We start from the raw sequence: 23,588 nt of genomic DNA, 5'->3' as shown, positions 1-23,588 counted from the left end.
CTGCAAGCCCTGCTGTGGTCAAGCAGGTGGCAAGAACAGTAGGCATCGAGGTCAGGCAGCTGCAGCAAAGGGAACCAGCCCACTTTTCAGAGACGAGTGCTGTCACCACAGTGGACACGATGGATCAGCCCGTGACATGTCGCCAGGGGCTGGTTTGGTCTGCTGGCCAATGTGTCAACCTGCGGAGGGCCAAAGGGTGCAGCCAGAAAGAGAGTGTTGGCAGAACCTTCAGCGAGGATCTCGTGAAGCAGAGTGCTGAGTTGCTGTCATTTGTGGGTCACTGCGGTCTGCACAGTGTGCAGCTCAGTGGGTTGGTTGAGAGGTTTGTGTCTTTTACAAGCCATTCGAGACGAAACAGAGAAAACCCGTTCGGCATATGAAGTGACATAGTACCTAAGTTGTTTTGCAGATGACAATTGCAAGCTGGTGGTTTTATGGTTGATTTAATACACCATTTGACATAAAAGTGGTGCATTGTATCTAACTGCCGGCAACAACATGCTGCACAACATGCTGCATGAAAGTGTTGATGGCACACAGGAGCGTGGTTGTGTGCAATGTGAGGAAGTAGAGTACAACTGAACTGCTTAGTCCTTAAAATGTTTCTTTAGACAATACTGTAAGCATGATTCAGTTGAGAAGACTGTGGACAAGTCATTGTTTATATATGTAACGTTGTCGGAGAACAGCGATCGTATTGTGATAAAATTATTTAAAAGCAGTGTTGATGGCAGACGATGTTAACTTCTGAGCGGTTTCGGCCATTGAACTATGCGCCATCGCCGTCATCCAGATGGTGAAAATTTGGATAATGGCCTGTAATTCAAAGGTCGAGGTGGTTGGATGACCCCGCCACTATGCTCCGAGAGTTCTCATTTGGGGAGAGGTCTGGTCTACGGTAATGTTTGGCAAGCACAACGTTTAGCAGTAAAAACTCTCCGTTTGCAGTCGGGCACTATCTTGCTGAAATGTAAACACAGGATGGCTCCTACACACCATCACTCCTAATTGTTGAGCCGTATGGCGAGCAACAGGCACGTTTGTAACAAACCACTGTCTGGGGCGTCCTCATTCACGTCTTCCGCTTGCAACCTGATTGATATAAGTAGAACAGTCTTTAGTGATGAGTCCTATTTCGAACTGTGCTCTGATGACTTAGCTTTTGTACAGGAAGACGCTAAGCACTGTTAAAAATATTAAATAGTTTTCTCACTGTTGATGAACGCGATGAAATGAAAGATTTTGCTTTTCTCTCCCTGAAAAAGTTAATGGTGAAAATGCAGCCTTCTGCCAATGAATATGCCCTATTACAACTTGAATAAGATCCAGCAGGGAATGTGTTATACGCTTCATCGTGCGCCTTAGTAAGAGTGTTAATTGGATAGCTACATAAATATCGTGTATCCCTAGGTCACACTAATTTTGGAACACATGTGTGAGGCAGTGGTTACTTCTGTACCCCATAGCAAGACGATGATTTATCTACTCACTGCTTGTTGCTCGCCATTACCCAACTGACAAGTGATCTCCTTTCTCCTTGCACACGGCAGTTGACGCTGGAGGCAGGTGTTTACCACGACACGAGGTATCTTACGGTACACTGTTGGCACAGAGCCACGTCATACGTCGAGTCCCTGTACCAACTCGGCGGTGGAATGTCCAGTGGGTCAGGCGTTGACATAACGCGCTGGTTTTGCACATCCTACCCATTCCATCCCAGAAGACCACAATGACAGCGACTACGAGGTCTCCCGGCATACCGATGCTGATACAGCGAACCATCCGATTCTCTGTGATGGTAGGTTACTCGTGATGTGAATCAGGCCTGCTCACCGACCTGCTAGTGTGGTGACGGCAACATTCTTGCTGGGGAATGATCAGACACATGTTGCCAAGGTTGTTTCGACTACGCTGTACAAGTTTCAAAGGAAAGCTGTTACGCATCCTCTGCGCAGTACTGATGGTTCCTCATTTGATTTACATATTTTTGGAGCACTGAAGTAAGAGACTTTATTTTTGCTTCGAGCGAAGAGGTACGCTCGTGAGTACAATCATGATTGTGTAGAAAATCGCAATCACTTTTCCATGAAGGCACTGACCGTCTTGTCTCACAGTCGTATAAATATAGTAACAGTTATAGTGATTACTTTTGAAATAACAAACTATTTACTTACTTTTATTCCTACCTGTCTGGTTTTCATTTCGCAAGCCGCCTTGCGGATTATGAGGTCTTTCGTAATTATTCTGCTGGCTTCCAGAATTGCATTATCATGAAGGTGACATGCAACAGACATTAAACTGAAATGAAACGTTCGGACATGTAAATGATTAGAATTTCAGTGCAGTTGCACAAAGTATGGAGGTATTATGCAGTCCACATTATTTTCATTTTGCCTCCATTACTCGCGTTTTGCCATCGCCATATGTCATCCATTACGTTTACGTAGCATAATTCTTAATAGTTATCCTGTTGTGCCCTTTGTTAATTGCTACTTAAAAGAAGTAGACTACGAATAAATGAATGGTGGGTGTCACCACGAGAAACTACTTACAAGCAATTACACCAACATAGTGAAAAACACAGCACCGTGCAGAATGTCCACAAATCATGTACACGATGTACCCAGACAGCCATATTACACACACACACACACACACACACACACACACACACACACACACACACAGACGGAGAAAAAATATCGCAGCACATAAATTAATGTTGCTAAACGTATTTGTGCATCTGTTAGATGATGTGTATTCAGATCTCTGGCCAGTCGCGCTAGAGTGGTGTTAAGTAGCACAGGTACGCAAATCAGGTTTGCTTTAACGCTGTAATGGTCGTGAGCGTGAGTTACCTTTGAGACTGGACTGGTGAGTTAATGTTAGTCACGAAAGGCGACAAATGCGCCGCTCTAAACACCTCACTGACTTTTAACGAGGCTGTGTAATAAGGCTACAAGAAGCTGCATGTCCTTTCTCCGATATTGCAGATGTAATTGGCAGCAATGTACCCACTGAACATGACTGCTGTCAGAGGTGGTCACGAGAATGTACGCTCGCTCACTCGCTCGCTAGACCCTGCTCCAGACGGAGACGTGGTGCTACTGAGAGTGAAGACTGTCGTGTCCGGCCTACGACTCTGGCACATCGTACTGCATCTACAGCTGCAGTTTGACCAGCAGTTGTCGCCATAGTGAGACAAGGAATTGTTGCAAACCGGTTACTTCAAGAACGGCCCCGAGCCAGATGCTCTGCAGCGTGTATTCCACTGACCCCAAACTATCACCATTTGCTGATCCAGTATGGCAAGCTAGAAGTCTGTTGTGTTTTCTGTTGTAAGAGGGTTCTAAGATGTGTTGGTTAGGAGGAGGCCAGTTCAGGGCCTACAACCAACCTTTCTCGTAACTAGACACACTGAACCTACACCTGGAGTTATGGTCTGAACTGCGTTTCCTTGTGACAGCAGGAGCACACTTGTGGTCAACCCACCAACCGTGACTGTAAACTTGTACGCAATCTGGTGATTTGACCGATGGTGTTGCCATTCATGAACAGCATTCCAGGGGATGTTATCCAACAGAACAGCGCTCGTCCACATACCACTGTTGTTACCCAAAGTGCTCCACAGAGTGTCGACATGATACCATGTCCAGCTCGTGCTCGATCATCAGAGAAGTCGCGAATCGAGCACATATAGGACGTCACTGGATGGCAACTCCAGTGTTATCCACAGCCAGCGTTTACCACCCCTCTATTGACCAACCAAGTGCAACAGGCATGGAACTCCAGGCCACAAACTGACATCCGACGCAACACAGTGCTTGCACAATTGCATGCTTGTATTCAACATTCCGGCTATTACACCGGTTGTTAATGTGTCAGCATGTCACATTTCCACATCAACATATACACTCTGTGATCAAAATTATCCGGACACCTGGCTTAAAATGACTTACAAGTTCGTGGAACCATCCATCGGTAACGCTGGAATTCAATATGGTGTTGACCCACCCTTAGCCTTGATGACAGCTTCCACTCTCGCAGGCATACGTTCAATCAGGCGCTGAAAGGTTTCTTGGGGAATGGCAGCCCATTCTTCACGGAGTGCTGCACTGAGGAGAGGTGTAGATATCGGTCGGTGAAGCCTGGCACGAAGTCGGCGTTCCAAAACATCCCAAAGGTGTTCTATAGGATTCAGGTCAGGACTCTATGCAGGCCAGTCCATTACAGTGACGTTACTGTCGTGGAAACACTCCGCTACAGGCCGTGAATTATGAACAGGTGCTCGATCGTGTTGAAGAATGCAGTCACCATCCCCGAATTGCTCTTTAACAGTGGGAAGCAAGAAGGTGCTTAAAACATCAATGTAGGCCTGTGCTGTGACAGTCGCACGCAAAACAACAAGAGGCTCCGAATTTTGCTGTTTGCACTTCACACGCTGGCAGATGTTCACGGGGCATTCGCCATATCCACACCCTGCCATCGGATCGCCACATTTTGTACCCTGATTAGTCACTCCATACAACGTTTTTCCACTGTTCAGGTGTCCAATGTTTAGCTCCTTACACCAAGCGAAGCGTCGTTTGGCAGTTACCGAGGTGATGGGTGGCTTATGAGCAGCCGCTCGACCATGAAATCCAAGTTTTTTCACCTCCTGCCTAACTGCCATAGTACTTGCAGTGGATGCTGATGCAGTTTGGAATGGGGTGGTCTGCATAGATGTCTGCCTATTAGACATTACGACCTCCTTCAACTGCCGGCGGTCTCAAATGGCTCTAAGCACTATGGGACTTAACATCTGAGGTCATCAGTCCCCTAGAACTTAAAACTACTTAAACCTAACTAACCTAAGGACATCACACACATCCATGCCCGAGGCAGGATTCGAACCTGGGACCATAGCAGCAGCAGGGTCCGGACTGAAGCGCCTAGAACCGCTCTGCCACAGAGGCCGGCGCCGGCGGTCTCTATCAGGCAACAGACGAGGTCGGCCTGTACGCTTTTGTGCTGTAAGTGTCCCTTCGCGCGTTCACTTCACTGTCACATCGGAAACAGTGGGCCTAGGGATGTTTAGGAATGTGGAAATCTCGCTTACAGAACGATGACACAAGTGACACCCAATCACCTGACCACGGTGGAAGTCCGTAAGTTGTGCGGAGCGCCCCATTCTGCTCTCTCACGATCTCTAACGATTAGTGAGATCGCTGATAAGGAGTGCCTGGCAGTAGGTGGCAGCACAATTCCCCTAATATGGAGTGTCTGAATAGTCATTGTGTATGCTCTGCAAGCCACCGCATGGTGCATGGCGGAGGGTGCGCTGTATCATTACCAGTCGTTTCCTTTCCTGTTCCAGTCGGAGATAGGGATAAACGAATGTCTGTATGCCTCCACATGAACCATAATTTCTCCTTTCTTATTTTCGTGGTCCATATGATAATTTTCGCTGGCTGCAGTAGGATTGTTCTGTATTCAGCTTCAAAGGCCGGTTCTCTAAACCTTCCCAGTTGTGTTGTTCAAAATCAGTACCTTCTCCCTTCCAGGGATTGCCACTTGAGTTCACGAAACATAGCCGTAACACTTATATTAGGATGAAGCTAGCAGCTCGTCTCTGAACTGCAACGATGTTTTCTTTCAATCTGACCTGGGGCGGATCCCAAACTCCCGAGTAGTACTCTCGAACAGGTCGACCTAGTGTCCTATATGTGGTCTCATTTACAGCTGAATCACACTTTACTAAAATTCTCCCGATAAAGAGAAGTCGACCGTTCTCTTTCCCTACCACTATCCTCAGGTGGCCGTTCCACTTCATATCGCTTCGCATCGATACGCCCCGATATTTAAACGACGAGATTGTATGAAGCAGGAAACTACTTATGCTGTATTCGAACATTAGGGGTTTATTTTTCCTACTCATCCGCATTAACTTATAATTATCTTCATTTAGAGCCAGCTTCCATTCATCACACTGACAAGAGATTTTTTCTAGATCATCTTGTACCCCACAGCATCATCAGCGAACAACTGCAGATTGCTCCCCACACTGTCCGTCAGATCATTTATATACACTCCTGGAAATGGAAAAAAGAACACATTGACACCTGTGTGTCAGACCCACCATACTTGCTCCGGACACTGCGAGAGGGCTGTACAAGCAATGATCACACGCACGGCACAGCGGACACACCAGGAACCGCGGTGTTGGCCGTCGAATGGCGCTAGCTGCGCAGCATTTGTGCACCGCCGCCGTCAGTGTCAGCCAGTTTGCCGTGGCATACGGAGCTCTATCGCAGTCTTTAAGACTGGTAGCATGCCGCGACAGCGTGGACGTGAACCGTATGAGCAGCTGACGGACTTTGAGCTAGGGCGTATAGTGGGCATGCGGGAGGCCGGGTGGACGTACCGCCGAATTGCTCAACACGTGGGGCATGAGGTCTCCACAGTACATCGATGTTGTCGCCAGTGGTCGGCGGAAGGTGCACGTGCCCGTCGACCTGGGACCGGACCGCAGCGACGCACGGATGCACGCCAAGACCGTAGGATCCTACGCAGTGCCGTAGGGGACCGCACCGCCACTTCCCAGCAAATTAGGGACACTGTTGCTCCTGGGGTATCGGCGAGGACCATTCGCAACCGTCTCCATGAAGCTGGGCTACGGTCCCGCACACCGTTAGGCCGTCTTCCGCTCACGCCCCAACATCGTGCAGCCCGCCTCCAGTGGTGTCGCGACAGGCGTGAATGGAGGGACGAATGGAGACGTGTCGTCTTCAGCGATGAGAGTCGCTTCTGCCTTGGTGCCAATGATGGTCGTATGCGTGTTTGGCGCCGTGCAGGTGAGCGCCACAATCAGTACTGCATACGACCGAGGCACACAGGGCCAACACCCGGCATCATGGTGTGGGGAGCGATCTCCTACACTGGCCGTACACCACTGGTGATCGTCGAGGGGACACTGAATAGTGCACGGTACATCCAAACCGTCATCGAACCCATCGTTCTACCATTCCTAGACCGGCAAGGGAACTTGCTGTTCCAACAGGACAATGCACGTCAGCATGTATCCCGTGCCACCCAACGTGCTCTAGAAGGTGTAAGTCAACTACCCTGGCCAGCAAGATCTCCGGATCTGTCCCCCATTGAGCATGTTTGGGACTGGATGAAGCGTCGTCTCACGCGGTCTGCACGTCCAGCACGAACGCTGGTCCAACTGAGGCGCCAGGTGGAAATGGCATGGCAAGCCGTTCCACAGGACTACATCCAGCATCTCTACGATCGTCTCCATGGGAGAATAGCAGCCTGCATTGCTGCGAAAGGTGGATATACACTGTACTAGTGCCGACATTGTGCATGCTCTGTTGCCTGTGTCTATGTGCCTGTGGTTCTGTCAGTGTGATCATGTGATGTATCTGACCCCAGGAATGTGTCAATAAAGTTTCCCCTTCCTGGGACAATGAATTCACGGTGTTCTTATTTCAATTTCCAGGAGTGTATATAGAAAATAGCAAAGGCCATGGGGCTCCCCTGCCTCCGACGAACATTTCCTGTCGAGGACAATACACCAGGTTGTATCGCTTAAGAAGTCTTCGAGCCACTCACTTATCTGGGAGCCGATTCCGCACGACCGTACCTTCGTTAACAATCTGCAGGGGGGTTCCGTATCGAATGCTTTTCGGAAATATAGAAATATGGAATCTAACTTTCATCCATAGTTTGCAGTATACCATGTGAGGAGCAAGCAAGCTGGAGTTCGCATGATCGATACTGTCTAAAGCCGTGCTGATACGTGGACATGTGCTTTTCGGTCTCTAGGAAATTTACAGTATTAGAACTCAGAATATGCTCTAGAATTCTGCAGCAAACCGACGTTAAAGACATCGGTTTGTAATTTAGCGGGTCTGTTGTTTTACCCTTTTTCCAGTCGCTTGGCTCTTTGCGATGGTGGAGAGATTCGTGATAAACGCGATCTAAATAAGTAACCAATGACGTATACTACTCTTTGTAAATTCGAATTGGGATTCCATCCGGATCTGGAGAGTTATCTATTTTCAACTCTTTCAGTTGTTTCCCTAGGCCAGGGTTACTTATTACTATGTCATCCATACGGGACTCTGTGCAATGGTCAAACGGCGGTACGTTTGTACGATTCCCCTGCGTGAACGGTTTCTTAAACGTGGAATTCAAAACTTCGCCCTTCCTTTTGCTATCTTTTACTACAAAAACAGACTGATTAATGAGTGACTGGATGGTAGCCTTAGACCCGTTTAGCAGTTATACAAGAGACCAGAATTTTTTCGGGTTTTCCCACAGATCATTAGCCAAGGAATGACGGAGGTAGATGTGGTATGCATCGCGCACAGCTTTTTTCACAAACACACGAATCTACTAATATTTTTCTGTCGTCGTTTACAGGTACTCTTTTGAGCCGAGAGTGCTACAGCTTTTGCTTCCCCAGCGTTCTCCGTATTTCATTATTAAACAATGATGAGTCTTTTCAGTCCTTAATCCACCTATTAAGCACATACTTTTCCCGAGAACAATTTACAGTCTGTTTAAACTTTGTCCGTAATTCCTCTAGATCCGTTATTCTGAAACTAAATGTGTGCAGTTGACTGTGTATGCGAGATGCTAACAACTGTTAATCTGCTCTTTCTAGCAAAACCATCTCCTAGCCCTCTTGACTGATTGATTAACTTCCATAACGATAGCCGTTATGATGATATCATGATCACTGATCTCCATCTCTATACTGACGCCATGGATAAGGTCTGACCTATTTGTTGCTACAAGGTCCAAGGTATTTCCATTGCGTATGGGTTGCCGAGCCAGCTGCTCAAAATAGTTTTCCAAAAACGGGTTCAAAAGTACTTCACAAGACTGTCTGTCTGTACCGCCTGCAATGAATCCATGAACATCCCAGTCTGCATTCAGTAGGTCAAAATCGCTACCAACTGGTTTTGCACAATCAAGGGTATTTATGCACAACTGACCGTATACTTTTTCAGAATGGCTCTAGAACTGTCACAGCGGAATCGGTCGGTAAAAACATCCAACCATTAACTCGGTTTCACCTAGACCAATTATGCGTACCAGGCAACTTCACTATCATACTCAAATTCAACCTCAATAGACAGGAATGGTTTGTCTCATGCTTACATGAACGTGTGACCTTGCAAAGTTAATCACTAAGATATGTTACCTATAGAAAGGTATTCACGAAATTTCTTTGCTGTACATAAATTATTTTTAGTTGTTGCGACTTTTTTCCGCTAGTGCATTTAAATTTCTGAATACATTTGACTATAGTTACACTTTTGTATTGATAGAAACACTTTATTCGATGACAGAAGATGAAATTTTGCCATAATCGATGCTTGCATAAAATATATTTTACTGCATCTTGTGTCTAGTATAAGAAAATAGTAAATGGTTCACTTCTTTTCTTCGTGGTAGAAATTGTAGTTGGTGTTCGTTTAGTCGTATTCAGAACAGGTGAGTCAAGAACTTTTCATGATTTAAGCAAACGTGTGTAATCGTTGTTATGAATCATCTGCTTCTATTCCTATAAATACACCGAGGAGACAGTATTACTTCCGAAATCAAAACTGGAGCTTAGGTAGAAAATTATTCCCCTCCATCAACCATTGCAATCTCTTTTTAACCTTTCCCTTCCACATCAAGATAGTGCTGAAAGACTGGCTAAACGGATGTTTGTTTGGATTAAGAATCGAAACTGAAAGTTTCGTCGTCCATTCTTGTGGCACTGGATCACTCATCTGTATTTAATTGTACATCCTTCGTAGTACTGTCTCAGATGACAACGTTCTCCGTCGAAACGTGGTGCTGTGTTAAGTGAATTGTTTAAAGCATTAATCGGTTCTTGTTCTGCGAAAGTTCTGCACAACGGTTTTATCATTCAGAAATCGCATTTCACATTGAGAGTTGCGTGGGAATTCAAAATCATTCGGTGCTGTCTGCACGCCGAGCACTTTCAACTTTTTTTTTGTTTTTTTTGTTTTTTTGTTTTTTAAATAGATAGAACGACAGGGTGATGGTCGAAGGAACACGATTTTTTTTATTATGGTATTCGAATGTATATACATTGAAGAATTGTTCCCCAAAGTATTATGCGCGAACTCCAAGATATCACGATTGCGTGAGCGTTTCAAACCGAGTGTGCGCGGCACGCTTCGTGGTTAGAAAACCGGTTGTCATAAATCGTTATCCGTGCCATCATCCATATTTGTTCAGGTCTGACTAAACCTGATTTGCAGGAGCGTTGTTTGGCCGGTTTTACTCACAATGCGAACGAAAGGTTCAATAGCCTCATTTGGAGTCAGGCTCCAAAAATAATATCCGGCAGAAGCGAAATTGTTAACATTGCTTCAGATTTGACCATAAGTCTATTCAAAGTAGGCGATACTGCAATAATGCACGTGGCAAATGCCCTACAAATCAAAATCGGCGATGAACTACGCCGATTATCTGAAGACAGAGACGCCAGCCGCGATCCTCGAAAAGGGCTTTGAGGAGGAAAAATGAGGGCTAAAGAGGTCGACGTAGCTGAAAGCGGACATCCACTATGCAGGACGAAAGTTATTATGGACCAGGCTCCGATGATATTCCGTAAGATTCAAGCTTTGTCCCTTTTTTGTATGAAAAGTATTTGCCAAACATTAAACGTGTTTTTCTCAAAACCATGTTTTCAGGCTTGATTGTCTCCACCCACCCTACAATGTTTGCCCGATTTTAATGATTTTTCGTCTGTTGAAGCAAAGTGAATCCTCTTCTGTTTATCATAGGCGATTTATATGGTGATATTTAGTATTTTTTTAGCCAAAAAAAGGGGTTCAAAAATGGCTATTTCTTTGACTATCGAGAATTTCCTCCGTTATTTTTTATATTTTTTACAAATCCCTGCAATGAACTAAAATTACATCTGCAAGGATCAGGCTGACATAAACTTCATGTTTCAGTTAACCACAACCGGCGTTACAGCGACAAACGTCGATCTACTTCCTTGCTAAGCTGCCTCGGGAAAATCCCAATTACACAGTAAGATATTAATATATTTCAATTAAAAATACCAATAAAAACTTCAATACATGCCCTATTTGTGGCAGCAAACCCCAATTTGCCTACTACATTTCAGTACGGAGGAAAAAGCTCCTGAATTTGAGCAATATTTTCGTCCGTCACCCCGTCATTCCCCTTGGACGCATCAGCAGGGAGAGGCACGCCGACATTGGTGCGATCAGCGGTAGCCATTTACACAGAGATGGCACCACGTCGTCTTTTCAGACAAGTATGTTTCTTCGTGCGGCATCGCGATCGACGTACCCGCGTGTGGAGAGTACGAGGAGAATTTACGTTGCCAGATTGCCTTTGTCACTACTGTACTGGTTTAGCACTTCGCGTTGTGGTAACGGGTGCCTAGTGTAATCAACACCAAAAAATAAAGAGGAAAGATGTAGGTTTAGCACCCCGTCGACTGGAGCACAGGCTCGAAATATTTCAAAGATGGGGAGGGAAACGAGCCACACCCTTTCGAAGGCCTTTGCCTGGAGTGATTTTGGGACATCACGGAGAACCTGAATGTAGAATGCTGGTCGCGGATTTGAACAGTCATCCTCGCGAATGCGAGTCCAGTGTGCGTTACAATACACATCACTTCTACTCCACATTGACGATGGGTTGCTTAGCTGCTGTTATACACTTACGTGCAAACAGTAGGACGAAAGAAACTTTGGCATGAAGTGTCACTGACGAGAAACACAGCTCGAGGAAGCTGAGACTATACATAGAAGTAGCTCCTACAATAAACTAAAGATGGCAACTGGAAGAGATACACGGCGAGATTAACATAAATGACACTATTATATAAAGACAATAATTACACTGAAGCCACCGCCACGCGACGTGGTCCCTGGACATTACACCACGCGCTGCTATTCATGCTGTGCATCGTGCTCTCGTGCTGCCAAGAGGCTGGTAAGAAATTTTTGCGGCAGGACTATCCATTGCTCCACCAGAGCGGTTTACAGCTGCTGGACGGTCGTCAGTCGTCAGTGTATGTAGACGTGTTCTAAGATGTCTTCCCAGAGAACCCACAAACGTGCTCCCCCAACAGCACTGCTCGATACGGTCACGCAGTGTCGTCCACAAAAATGAAGTTGGGACCGAATGCACCCCTGAAAAGATTCCCATAGGGAAACAGCACAATATCATAATAACGTTGATGGGGCAGCGTTCCATTTTCAAAGATTTGGAGTTCAGTAAGCCCATGCCACATCATGGCTCCATATGCAATAACACCTGGACCAACAAGACGTTCGAAAATGTTCCTGTATACATCGCTTGTTACCACCTCTTGCCATGTGAGCGTACGTCCAGCATTATCGAACAAGATGTTTCTGGCGGTCCAGGAGTTATGGCGTCATGAAGCGTAATGTTGAATGGGAGCACTGGCCTCCAAATCCTTGAGTACCATACATTAATACGCGAACATCGTTGTGACACCAAGTATTACTTCACCAAGTGGGTGTTTTTAGGGGTTCATTGGACCCTGATTTCCTTCTTACGGTTGACAGTGTCCAACCGAACAGAACAGCGCCGATGGAGGAGCTCTTGGAAGAGAGTATATTTGGGGAAGGGAAAGGATTGCCCATTCCCCCGTTTAAAATTTCATCGAACACGTGTAGGACGCGCTCTGGAGATATAATGCGGCACGCCCACATGCACTGACGACCACCCCTCTCGTGGAGAAACATAATGCCCTGCCTCAAGAAGACCTCACCAGCTCGTGGCCAGCATGGGAACACGTTGCGGAGCAGGCATTGTTATCTGTGGCGATCACACACCCTGTTGTGAACCGGTCTCATATATTGTGACAACCAGGTGACCACCAAGAGTCGCTGTTGACTTAAGTGTAATTACTCAGATGGTTCAAATGGCTCTGATCACCATGGGACTTAACATCTGAGGTCATCAGTCCCCTATGACTTAGAACTGCTTAAACCTGACTAACCTAAGAACATCAGACACATCCATGTCCGAGGCAGGATTCGAACCTGCGATCGTAGCGGTCGCGCGGTTCCAGACTAAAGCGCCTAGAACCACTCCGGCACACCACCCGGCACTAATTACTGTCTTTGATTAAAAGTGTCATTTATGTTCATCTCATCCCACACTTTTTTCATCTGCCTTTTGTACAACAATGCAGCAGTTCTCTCTGTGCGTCATCCAAGTCTTGGCGAGCAATGTTGCTTGACAGCATGCGTATATGCCAATGTATTTGTAACGTTTTAAGACCAGCTGTCTTGTCCTATCTTTGACGTTTCCATGATGTTATGTTTCAAGACAGCTTTTTGTCCATCCTGTCCTGGCCTGTCTCGATACGGAATGTGTTTGACTACTGCCTTCGGCAGCTCACTGTCCAGCCTCTCGGCCATTCAAAAAAACCTGTTCAACTCTTTCCATGGAGACTGAGCTGCCATCACTTGCCAAGCAATTCCAATGATTAACTCTGCCATAGAGTTGACACAGCATATAATAATTTCAGCGTTTCTGAAATCTGAGCTCAGTTCCTCTCATACCCAACTGGGTTACAGTTATTCATGCCATTACATGTGGGGTTTCTGTGAACCAAATTTCACGCTCTTTATACCCCGAAAATCACCTGTAAATTTGCTTGGCCTCTGTAGCTGAATGGTCATCACAGCTGAATACCTGGCAGGTTCGATTCGCAATAGTGCAAGGAATAGGAGGTGGACTGGATCGGAGTGCATCGACCTTATAATGCCAACTGAGAAGAGGCCCCAGGCCTGCTAAATCGGTAACGACTGTTAGAACAGTGTGCTGCTCTCCAACCCTCTACACAGCATCTCATAAAGCCTTTAGCAGGGCACGACTCCGCAGTAGATCAGTCTCGATTGCCGCATCTGTGAAAGGAATGGCAGTGTTTATGCTTGCGCTGTACCTGCAAATCTAATCATGCGTTCTTCTTGCTATAGTATGTGAAGTATCTGCACTAGCAGAATAGAAATGCGGAAAACCCAAGTCCGAAAACAATTTGTTGGACGAACAATAACGAAACAATAATACAATATCCAAAAGAACAACCGACTCGGCCCCAACTGCTGATCGATACAAATGCAAAATAACGAATAATAATAATAATAACAATAAAGCCCCTAGTCTTCACGGCGAGCGAACACAAACAATTCTACAACGTCAAGAGGTTCGTCGACTATACCAAGAGTTCGGCCAGCCGGAAGAGGCGTCTGGCCGTGGCTGTCAGGGCGGAGGCTCTGTATTCTTCCGAGCGGTGCATCGAACTGCCTTTTGCCGCCAGTGCGTCGCCTTCTAAAGCCCGTTGGCGGATGTATCTGCCGGAACTATTTGCGATCACGTGCCTGGCGTAGCGAAGCAGTTCCTAGGTTAGCTACGACCTCTGGTGAAGCTGTTCTGCAGGCTCCGCGAGCGGGTAGAAGTCCCTGGAGGCCGTTGGTGGAGACCTGGTCGTGTGTTGTGTTGTGGCCGCCGGTAAGTGTTTGTTTTGACAATACAGACGACGTAGTTTTCCTGTTGAATAAACATACTGTGAAGCAGGCATCCCGTGATGGTTGGATGTAAAGTGGGATGCCGATGCAGTAGGCGCTACGATGTCCAAAGTGTGCGGCCGCATCAGTGCGTGCACAGAGTCGTCCTCGTGTTGACCAGCAATGAATCTTTTCAGACATGTTGTCAGAGAGAACTGATGGATGACAGTAACATACGTACGTCATATAGTTAAGAATTACGTATACGTTCGAATGAGTAAATGAGAAGCTAGCTGTAGTTTGATTTATTGTGTAGTGAGCTAGATAAAATCATATAGTCAAGTGTCCTTACAGAGGAAGTCCACAAGAGTAGTGTGTACAGAGACAAGGAGAGCACTGACCTGCAGGTAGGGGCTGCAGGCGGAGAGTAGCACGCGGTGAGCGCGTAGGCGGTGGCCCTGGCAGCAGAGGGTGACGTCGACGAACGCCTCGGCCGCCAGCAGACGCCGCAGGTGCGCCAGCACGCCCGATTCGTGCCGCTCCCACCGCACCAGCAGCCGGTTACCACCCATCTGCAGCACACACATGCATACCCCATTATATCACAAGGAGTAAGATACCACACAATCACAGTAACACACACACACACACACACACACACAGAGACAACTCTAATCATCAGCATCGACGGTCCAAACCCGCGTCCGGCCATCCTGATTAAGGTTTTCAATGATTTCCCTAAATCGCTTCCAACAAATTCTGGGATGGTTCCTTTGAAAGGGAACAGCTGCCTCTCTTTTCCATCCTTCCTTATCCGATGGGACGGATGACCTCGCTGTTTCGTCCCCTTCCCCGGTTCAAAATGGCTCTGAGCACTATGGGACTTAACTTCTGAGGTCATCAGTCCCCTAGAACTTATAACTACTTAAACCTAACTAACCTAAGGATATCGTACACAGCCATGCCCGCGGCAGGATTCGAACCTGTGACCGTAGCGGTTGCGCGGCTCCAGACTGTAGCGCCTAGAAACACTCGCCCACCTCGGCCGGCTCCCCTTCCCGAATCAACCAACCAACCATCATCAACATCTGGCTAATATACACTGAAGTTGGATCTCAATATTCACGTAACAAGATGGCAGTAGTTTCGCGTACACAAAATATAAAAGGATAATGTATTCACGGAGCTGTAATTTGAAAATATTTACGATGTGATTATGGCCACACCACTGTTATTAAAGGACTTTGAATACAGAATGTAATTGGAGCTAGACGCATGGGACACTCCATTTCGATAATCCTTAGGAAATACAACATTCTGAGATCCACAGTGTCAGGAGTGTGCCGAGAGTATCCAATTTCAGGCATCACATCTCACCACGTACAATGCCGGGGCCGACGCCCTTCTCTTCTTGCTCTCGGGGGACCTACACGATATTAGGCATATGGCTCTTCTGTCTATTATGTACTCACTCCCCTCTACAAATCGTAGAAGCTTTAAACGGAAAACACCGCATAATTTTAAAGTTAAATTTTATACGCTAGCAGACTCCATGACAGGTGGAGGATTAAACTAATTGTTGCCCAAAATACGTCACGAGCATTATATGTTTGTAACATGTACAAATGAGGAGGAGGTCACCCAACAGTATAGGAGCTCACTTGTTAAACGAAATAGCGCCGAACAATATGCCGTCTCCCATTAATGTGCAACATATTCCAAGTGAACTGATTCAAAAATATTTTTTCATCGAGTTCTATTACATCCAGCCCAAATTCCCAGGAGCCCATGACGGTGAAAACACTTCACAGTAATCTGTTGGAAAACGAGAACAGGAACATCACAGAAGATTCCCGGGTCCCACTATATCTTCAGACTTCGCACACCCGAAAACCATTTCGTATCAAAACACCAAAGAAAGTCTGTCAGCTGGCTAAATCTAATTTACGTAATGTCATAAGGAGCCAAAGGTAAGGAATTCTGGGGGTGTTCTGTAGCTCATACGATGAAACGGAGGAGGGAGTAGATGGAAGTTAAAATTACTTTTATCTTTCTTTAAGAACTGATAAATTTCACGATATAGCATTCTTCCGAAAGTTAATCGTTTGGGAGTCCGGATGAGTCGTACTGACGACAGCAGGAACTGAATAAAAAAATCATAACCGAGCCAAGTAAATGACGATATACTACGACATCTACTGCTGATGGTCTGCTATTATTAATTTTACTATCTGCTTAGCTGTTTGTCAAACTCCGAATCGTTGTCAGCGAACATTTAAGTTTGGTAACGGCGTACCATATTTCTATTAGATACAATGTAACAAATAATTCTGCGTTCCGTTGAATAAATGTAAATCGAACCTCGTGTAGTACATTTACATTACAAAGGTTCGACTGTTCTGTGGTGTGCATATCTGGCCATAGTGGCACGCGGTTGCCGCGCAAATCGACACGTCACCAAACTGATCTCCTTCCAACCCCAATTACATTGAAATACCGAAATTTTTATTAGTGACAAGGGGAACAACTGCGCTCTTTGAATGAAACATTTTAAATGAAAGATTACCATTATAAGTACACAACTCCTTAGGAGTTATCACATGATAAGCTGCTGCAAGAGAGAAGGCCGAAGGAAAAGTGACAAAAGATAGAAGGCGTATCGTGCCTCTGTTGTTTACAAAAGAATGTCCTAATTCATATCAGCTTTGCTTCTATGAATGTAATGACAATATTTAGGTTGGCTTTGCTATCGAAGTATTTCCTCACAACTCAGTGTAATATCGAAGACTAACAGGAAAACTGTGCCAGATTTCTGGAAGTAGCTCTAAGATAGAAAATGATACTTGACCATGAACCAAATGAAAGTTAAAACACGAAGCGTTACTTTTTCCACATTTAATGAAAAAATTCTTTTGATGTACTCAGAGAACATTTCTCTCACTTTCTACTATTTTTTGTTTTCGTTTTACTTAATACTGCATTTTAGCTGTATTTTATACGTAATAACCTTAATTTTAGAAGATACTAAAGATTCATCATAACTAGAATATCAAACGGAGACTTTCGAGACAAAGGACTATACAATTTTGTTCTTTCACTTCTTTATAAGGTGAAGAAAATATTCTGTTAATTCTACCAATGTCGTAACTTCGCAGTTACGTTTAACAAACGGACACTGTAGCACCTCATCAAATAAGTTTTAGACACAGCACGGAAAAGGAAGTACGTGTCCACATTTACTGTGCTCCAGTACGCAGATGTTGTGGTAACACACACGATGTTCTAACAGGTAGGACCGCTGCACTTTTTGTCTAGTGCGACAAGAATGTCAGAAGATTCTAAGTCCTTCGATTTTGAAACGCGTACAGGCATATGTGTTAACGACAAAGAAATTACTCTACTGATATTAACTGTGGAATTTATGAAGACATGTTTTCTGAATAAGCATGAGCTGCGGTGTGTTGTGCGCTCTAAGGTAAGAAAATAATAATTATTTATAGGTGCGGATCAGATTTTGCAAAAGATTAGAATGCTAGGAGAAAGTTGACGTTACAGAGTCACTGCATTATTAGACCTTTTCCTTTACATATCACAAAAAATTTTGTACAACTCTCGATCACACACTACACTAGTAGTAGAGAACTCTGAATTGTATATCCCTGGTTTACCTTCCCGTGACTGCCACCACCCTCTTACGTGGGTAGACGGCTATCATGAAAGTGTTCAGCAAACAACAAGGACCGTCAAGGCGCTGTGATCATGGTTCGTATCTTGGTTAAGGTTACTGGTGACAGAGTTATAGCACGAAGTGTCACAAAAGCCTGTCCACGTTACGGCAAGTGCCTCAGTTTTGCAGTAAAGTATACGGAATAATAACAAAAAGCTGTCACGTTTATTAGGCACCTTTACATAATCAGATGGAAATTACTTTCCAAACTACCATAGTATATCAGTCTTCGGTGCTAAGTTACTGTATGTTACGTAACACTGTCGACGATTTGTGAGCGGTTCTCTCGATTGTTTCACCAGAGGAACTTTGAAATCAGATGCTGCTGTTCGGATACTTCTGATCACATAGCGTATCACAAATTATGAAAATGAAATTGTTACATGATTGTGGACTGACACTTTCATTTATAATATGTAGAATGGTTGGTGGCATATTCTATAACGTTAAACAGAAACTTCATTTTTCTTCTTTTTCTTTTTCAAAAAATTGCTGCTTGTGTACGTACTATGAGTTACAGCTTTTTATTTTTAAAATACTTCATTAGAGGTGTATAGAAGTGACTTGTATGCCATGCTGCTTGTTCACAGAGTTACATGTGGTGATCTGGAGCTATGGACGTAAATTTCAAGCTCTTCAAGAACACTCGTTTTCTTTCATTTGCTGACAGTATGTGGTATTTGCAGGTTGACTTAAATGGCTGTGGCTGAGTAGTCATGTTCTTTCAGATGTGTTGCAAAACTTATTCCATCAAAATTACTTAGGTGAAAGCCATCGATGTGCTCCTGGTATGTTACATTGAAACTTCCTCCTGTCTGGCCTATGTAGAATCGTAGGCAGTTGTCGCAAAAAATGTCTGATTTACTGTGACAATGTCTATTTTTCTTGTTGCAGCAAATTGTGTGCTACCGTAGCCTTTTGTTAGTACTTACGGATATCTGGATACCAGTATCACGAAAAATGTTAGTTACTTGGCATGAAATTTTTCCTAGAAACGGGTTGTCAGTAAATTTTATTTGTTCTTGTGAATCTGATTTATGAGGTGTGCATTGTTTACTTTTGATTTCACTTTTACGGAATTATATTTTCCTGGAGATATTGAGTCTCAACTCTATCTTACATAAGCACAGAAATTTGTATCACAACTTGGACTTGAACTTGGCTCTCCTGCTTAATAGGCCTGGCAGAGTAACTAACTCGGCTGCATGGGTTTCGCTAGTCCAATGCCTTCCCTAACACAAACTTCAATCCACACCTTCTTTGATTTTCCCCATCGTAAATAGTCAGCATTATCGAGGCTCTCTTGTATTAGAATATCATCCCAAATTTGTATTTAAATTGGGGGATTCTGCCTGTACTTAAAGCGTAGGTGATCTATTCATCTGATGACTTTACATTTTCCTGGAACGACAATGAGTCCCAATTTTATCCTTGTCAAGGGTAGAAGCTAAAGCAATTAATTAAAGTTTAGGTCAAGTCTAGGACTTGAATCTGGATCTTCTGGAAAGAAAGTCATTATGTACATATTCTAAGAGTCTTGCACAGGGAACAAACTCACAGTCCATTCGCCAGTGGTCTTCAAACAGATAATACCATGTTCAGTCATTGGTCTGGTCACTTTATAAAGTCTATAAGGTGGTCACAATAACGTTGCCCACTTGTGGGCTTATCATTTGAGCAGTAATATATGTTTAAAAGTTTTACTCTACAATTGGAGGTCACTGAGGTTAAACAGTTAACCCTGTCTTATCGTATAGATTAACAACCCTAGGTGTCGCCTCAAACCGAACATTATGCTCCACCTGGAAGAAACCTTATAGAACTCCGCAGCAGGTGGGTTCTGTTAATGTAGATTTATAGTGTGGTTTCATGTGGTAGAACACGGGTGCTGTGTATAAATCAATGGCATCACAGCATATTCGGCAAAAATGGCGGTGAATGATAACGTATTGGTATAATTTAATGTTAAATTCCAAGATTTATGTTGCTGAGTACCAAATAGCGATGGACAGACTGTACCACTGACGGTATTGTGGAGAACAACGCTTACCCAGTTTACAAACAGCACTTAGAGTAACTTATTACAGTCGTACGCAGATAGAATGTAGTTCATGGTCCACCTGTACGCCAGCTGACGAATAGCAGAGCAGCTTCTAACCCATTGCTGGCAGAACTAATGGAGTCACAGTATACAAATGTAGGAGACACATTACCGGATTGGGTGCTCGAATAAAATGAGTGGAACCTGCTATAACTGAGTGAATTGCAATCTGTCGTCCAGTTCTCACATGCTGTAAGGATTTAACTGCAACAGGAACGTGGAGCTGCAGGGGTGTTAGTGACTAACAACAAGCCAATGCGGCCGACATAGTGCTTTCAAACCGTGTCACTCTACGTATAATACATCATAAAGTTCGCGTATATAGCACTTTAGCAAGCCTACCAGCTTATGTAACAAGGGAGGCATACACTGCAGGTGATGTAAATATTGTTTAGTAGTGCGAATTTCCAAATAAGGTCTGTACCTCATAGTCTGAAACTGCTGCATACGATTCATACACGTTAAGTAGCACTTTTTAATACTTATATATAACACATCATCAAGTTCGTGGGTAGGGTATGGATTGCATATGTGAACTTGTTTACAAAAAAAGACATTTATTGTGTTTTACAACAGATACATTTTAATTTGTGAACTGTGGAGCTTAACATGTTACCACGCCAAGCTCCGAACACGCAACACAGGAGGAAATGAAAAAAATGGAAACGGAAAGTGCATATTTAACACAGGTAGTAATGTGTCCAGTTGGTTGGAACATTTCACCCACGTCGATTTGGAAAGAAATTTTACGCAGACGAGTACCCTCAACCACGTGCTATTCAGATGAGACTGCTTTATTCAGAATATCTGCCTCAAGTTTAATATTTAACATATCATTTGCTGTAATTACAGCGCTTTTCGTTCGACAGATAGTATCCATAAAGTCAGTGCCCTTTTCACGAATCACAAATATACGAATACATTTGGGCAACGACAGAGCTTGTGCTGTCCATGGATCATCATTTTCATGCCAAAGCTTCAAACTACTAGCACAATGAAAACAAACTATTTCATCCTCGTTACCAGTGTAAAAGTACCACGATTCACTTAACTTATCTAGTCACTGCTTAGCAAAAAGAGGCCACTCATCGAATGTTGGTAATGTTGTACTGTACTGTATTGAGACCACACTGCCACCTGCATGATTTCAGCTGATGTACTGGAATTGGAGAGCTGACGATTGAGCACAGGAATACCATGCCTGTTTCCACCTGCTGGTGACACACGAGAGACAGGTCGGATCTGCAAGGCTCTTCTTGGTATCAGCCAAGGTTGAGAACCTAAGAACCGACGACTTGTCACCATGCCTGGTGGGATCTGCTGGTGCAATTAGAGAACGGGCAGGTCTCCCACTTAGCAGTAACAGCTGTACCACGTCTGCTGGAGACATGAACCCCAGGAAGAGAATTTACTTTCCAGACACTATGTACAAATCAGTTTACGTATTGGACGATTAGGATCTTACTGCATACAAAGAGGCACACAATTGACCTTGCATATAAGCAGCAATCGACAGCTGGCATTTTGATCGTTGTACTGATGACGTTAACTATTTCTTCTGTTCTTGAAGAGGGGCACAGACAATGTATGTTAAATACTTAACTGAAGTCTTTAAGTGAGGAGATGAAAAGGATAAAGTCAATACACAAATACAAAGTTCTGCATACCCAACGACACCTAGGGCTACATTATACTATAACACAATTAGGGTTGATTATTTTACGTGGGTGACCTCCAATTGTAGACAAAATTATATAGGTATTATATAAGTAAATCACAAACCCAGGAGAAGGTAACGTTAGTATTAACCACCTTACAGACTTAAAAAAGTGACCTGGCACGTGATTGAACATGGTATTAAATGGCTGGAGACAAAATGGATGGTGTGTTTGTTCCTTTTTCAAGACTGAACGTACATGATGACTTGTACCTTTCTTTTCACCTACTCTGTTGTGCAATATACTTACATCACTTCAGCAATTACTGGTGATGCCTCATCGCTATTGCTGCTGTAATCATATTATTTCGTAGTTATTTTCCGTGTATTGCGAGGTCGATATCTTCGTCTCTGCTAACCGGCGTTGTAATGCCGTTACACTGGAATGTTGAGGTACCATACCTCATAATATTTAGAGCCATTACCTTTGAGCTTCCCTTAATGGAGCTCCGAACATGAAAAGTGTGGTTGAGGACTTGTTATTAAGCGTATACTTCAGATGAGGCATCACCATGAGTTGGTAGAATCTCAAACGTCATTTCCGGCGGTGATCCACAAATTTTTTAGATCATTACATCTGCGTCCACATATCAGAAAGCTTCAGAGGTTAGCATCACTTTAACACGTGCTATGGCACTTATTTAGCATCTACGTCTTGCGTTACGGATTAGGCGTATTATGGTGGCTCTTTCTGGAAGCAAGGGGTGCGATCTTTCGTGGGCGATTTTGTTTGTAATACGATAAAAATGTATTTTAATGAGTTATACATACAATTGAAATGCTGAAACTTTGTGCTTGCGATGTGTGAGAGGTCTCTTACTATACAGTATTGTGGTAAGTACTTTTTCCTGAGATATCGACTCTCCCACTGTCTTTGGGAATGTCACATCTCTCTCTGTTACTGGCTTTGGTCATGTGTTTACTGGCTGGTTACATGTTATTGCCGGCCGTTGTGGCCGAGCGGTTCTAGGCGCTTCAGTCCGGAACCGCGCTGCTGCTACGATCGCAGGTTCTAATCCTGCCTCGGGCATGGATGTGTGTGATGTCCTTAGGTTTAAGTAGTTCGAAGTCTAGGGGACTGATGGCCTCAGATGTTAAGTCCCATAGTTCTCAGAGCCATTTCTACATGTTTTTATTTTTGTGAGCCATAGCTTCCAGAAACGCAATTGCGCAGATCTAATACTCACTTTACTTATTTACATACGTGAACATCGCTGTTTTCGCACTGATGACATAACAGGCCTATAACATCGGACAAATACAGTCTATAAAGCTTTTAGTGACCCTTCTGTCTTCAGAGTGCTGTTATTTACATAGCCTTTGGAATGCCTATGTCATCTGCAACACTAGCAATAACTGACAATGAATAGATTCGTTTAAAATGTATTATATTTTTCCTTCCTAAAATGGTATTTGAGAACTTTTTTAAATGATGGAATGTATACTCTGAGTCCGTGTTTGATTAGGTCTAGTGAGTTAAATACAGTGAGTCTATTTGACTGCTTA

At 44.2% G+C, this 23,588-nt stretch overlaps 1 protein-coding gene across 1 annotated transcript in view; it reads right to left on the bottom strand.

The window, feature by feature from the left end:
* LOC124805405 (zinc finger protein 74-like) overlaps positions 1–23,588 on the bottom strand; it is a 517,252-nt gene that overhangs the window by 88,517 nt on the left and 405,147 nt on the right. Inside the window, exon 4 of the mRNA XM_047265966.1 lies at positions 14,939–15,109. Within this exon, the coding sequence (XP_047121922.1) occupies positions 14,939–15,109 (171 nt within the window). The remainder of the gene's footprint in view (positions 1–14,938; positions 15,110–23,588) is intronic.

The sequence above is a fragment of the Schistocerca piceifrons genome, chromosome 7 (genome assembly GCF_021461385.2).
Source record: "Schistocerca piceifrons isolate TAMUIC-IGC-003096 chromosome 7, iqSchPice1.1, whole genome shotgun sequence".
NCBI lineage: Eukaryota > Metazoa > Arthropoda > Insecta > Orthoptera > Acrididae > Schistocerca > Schistocerca piceifrons.
Note: the sequence above shows the minus strand (reverse complement) of the source record. Positions and strands in the feature narration are given on the sequence as shown.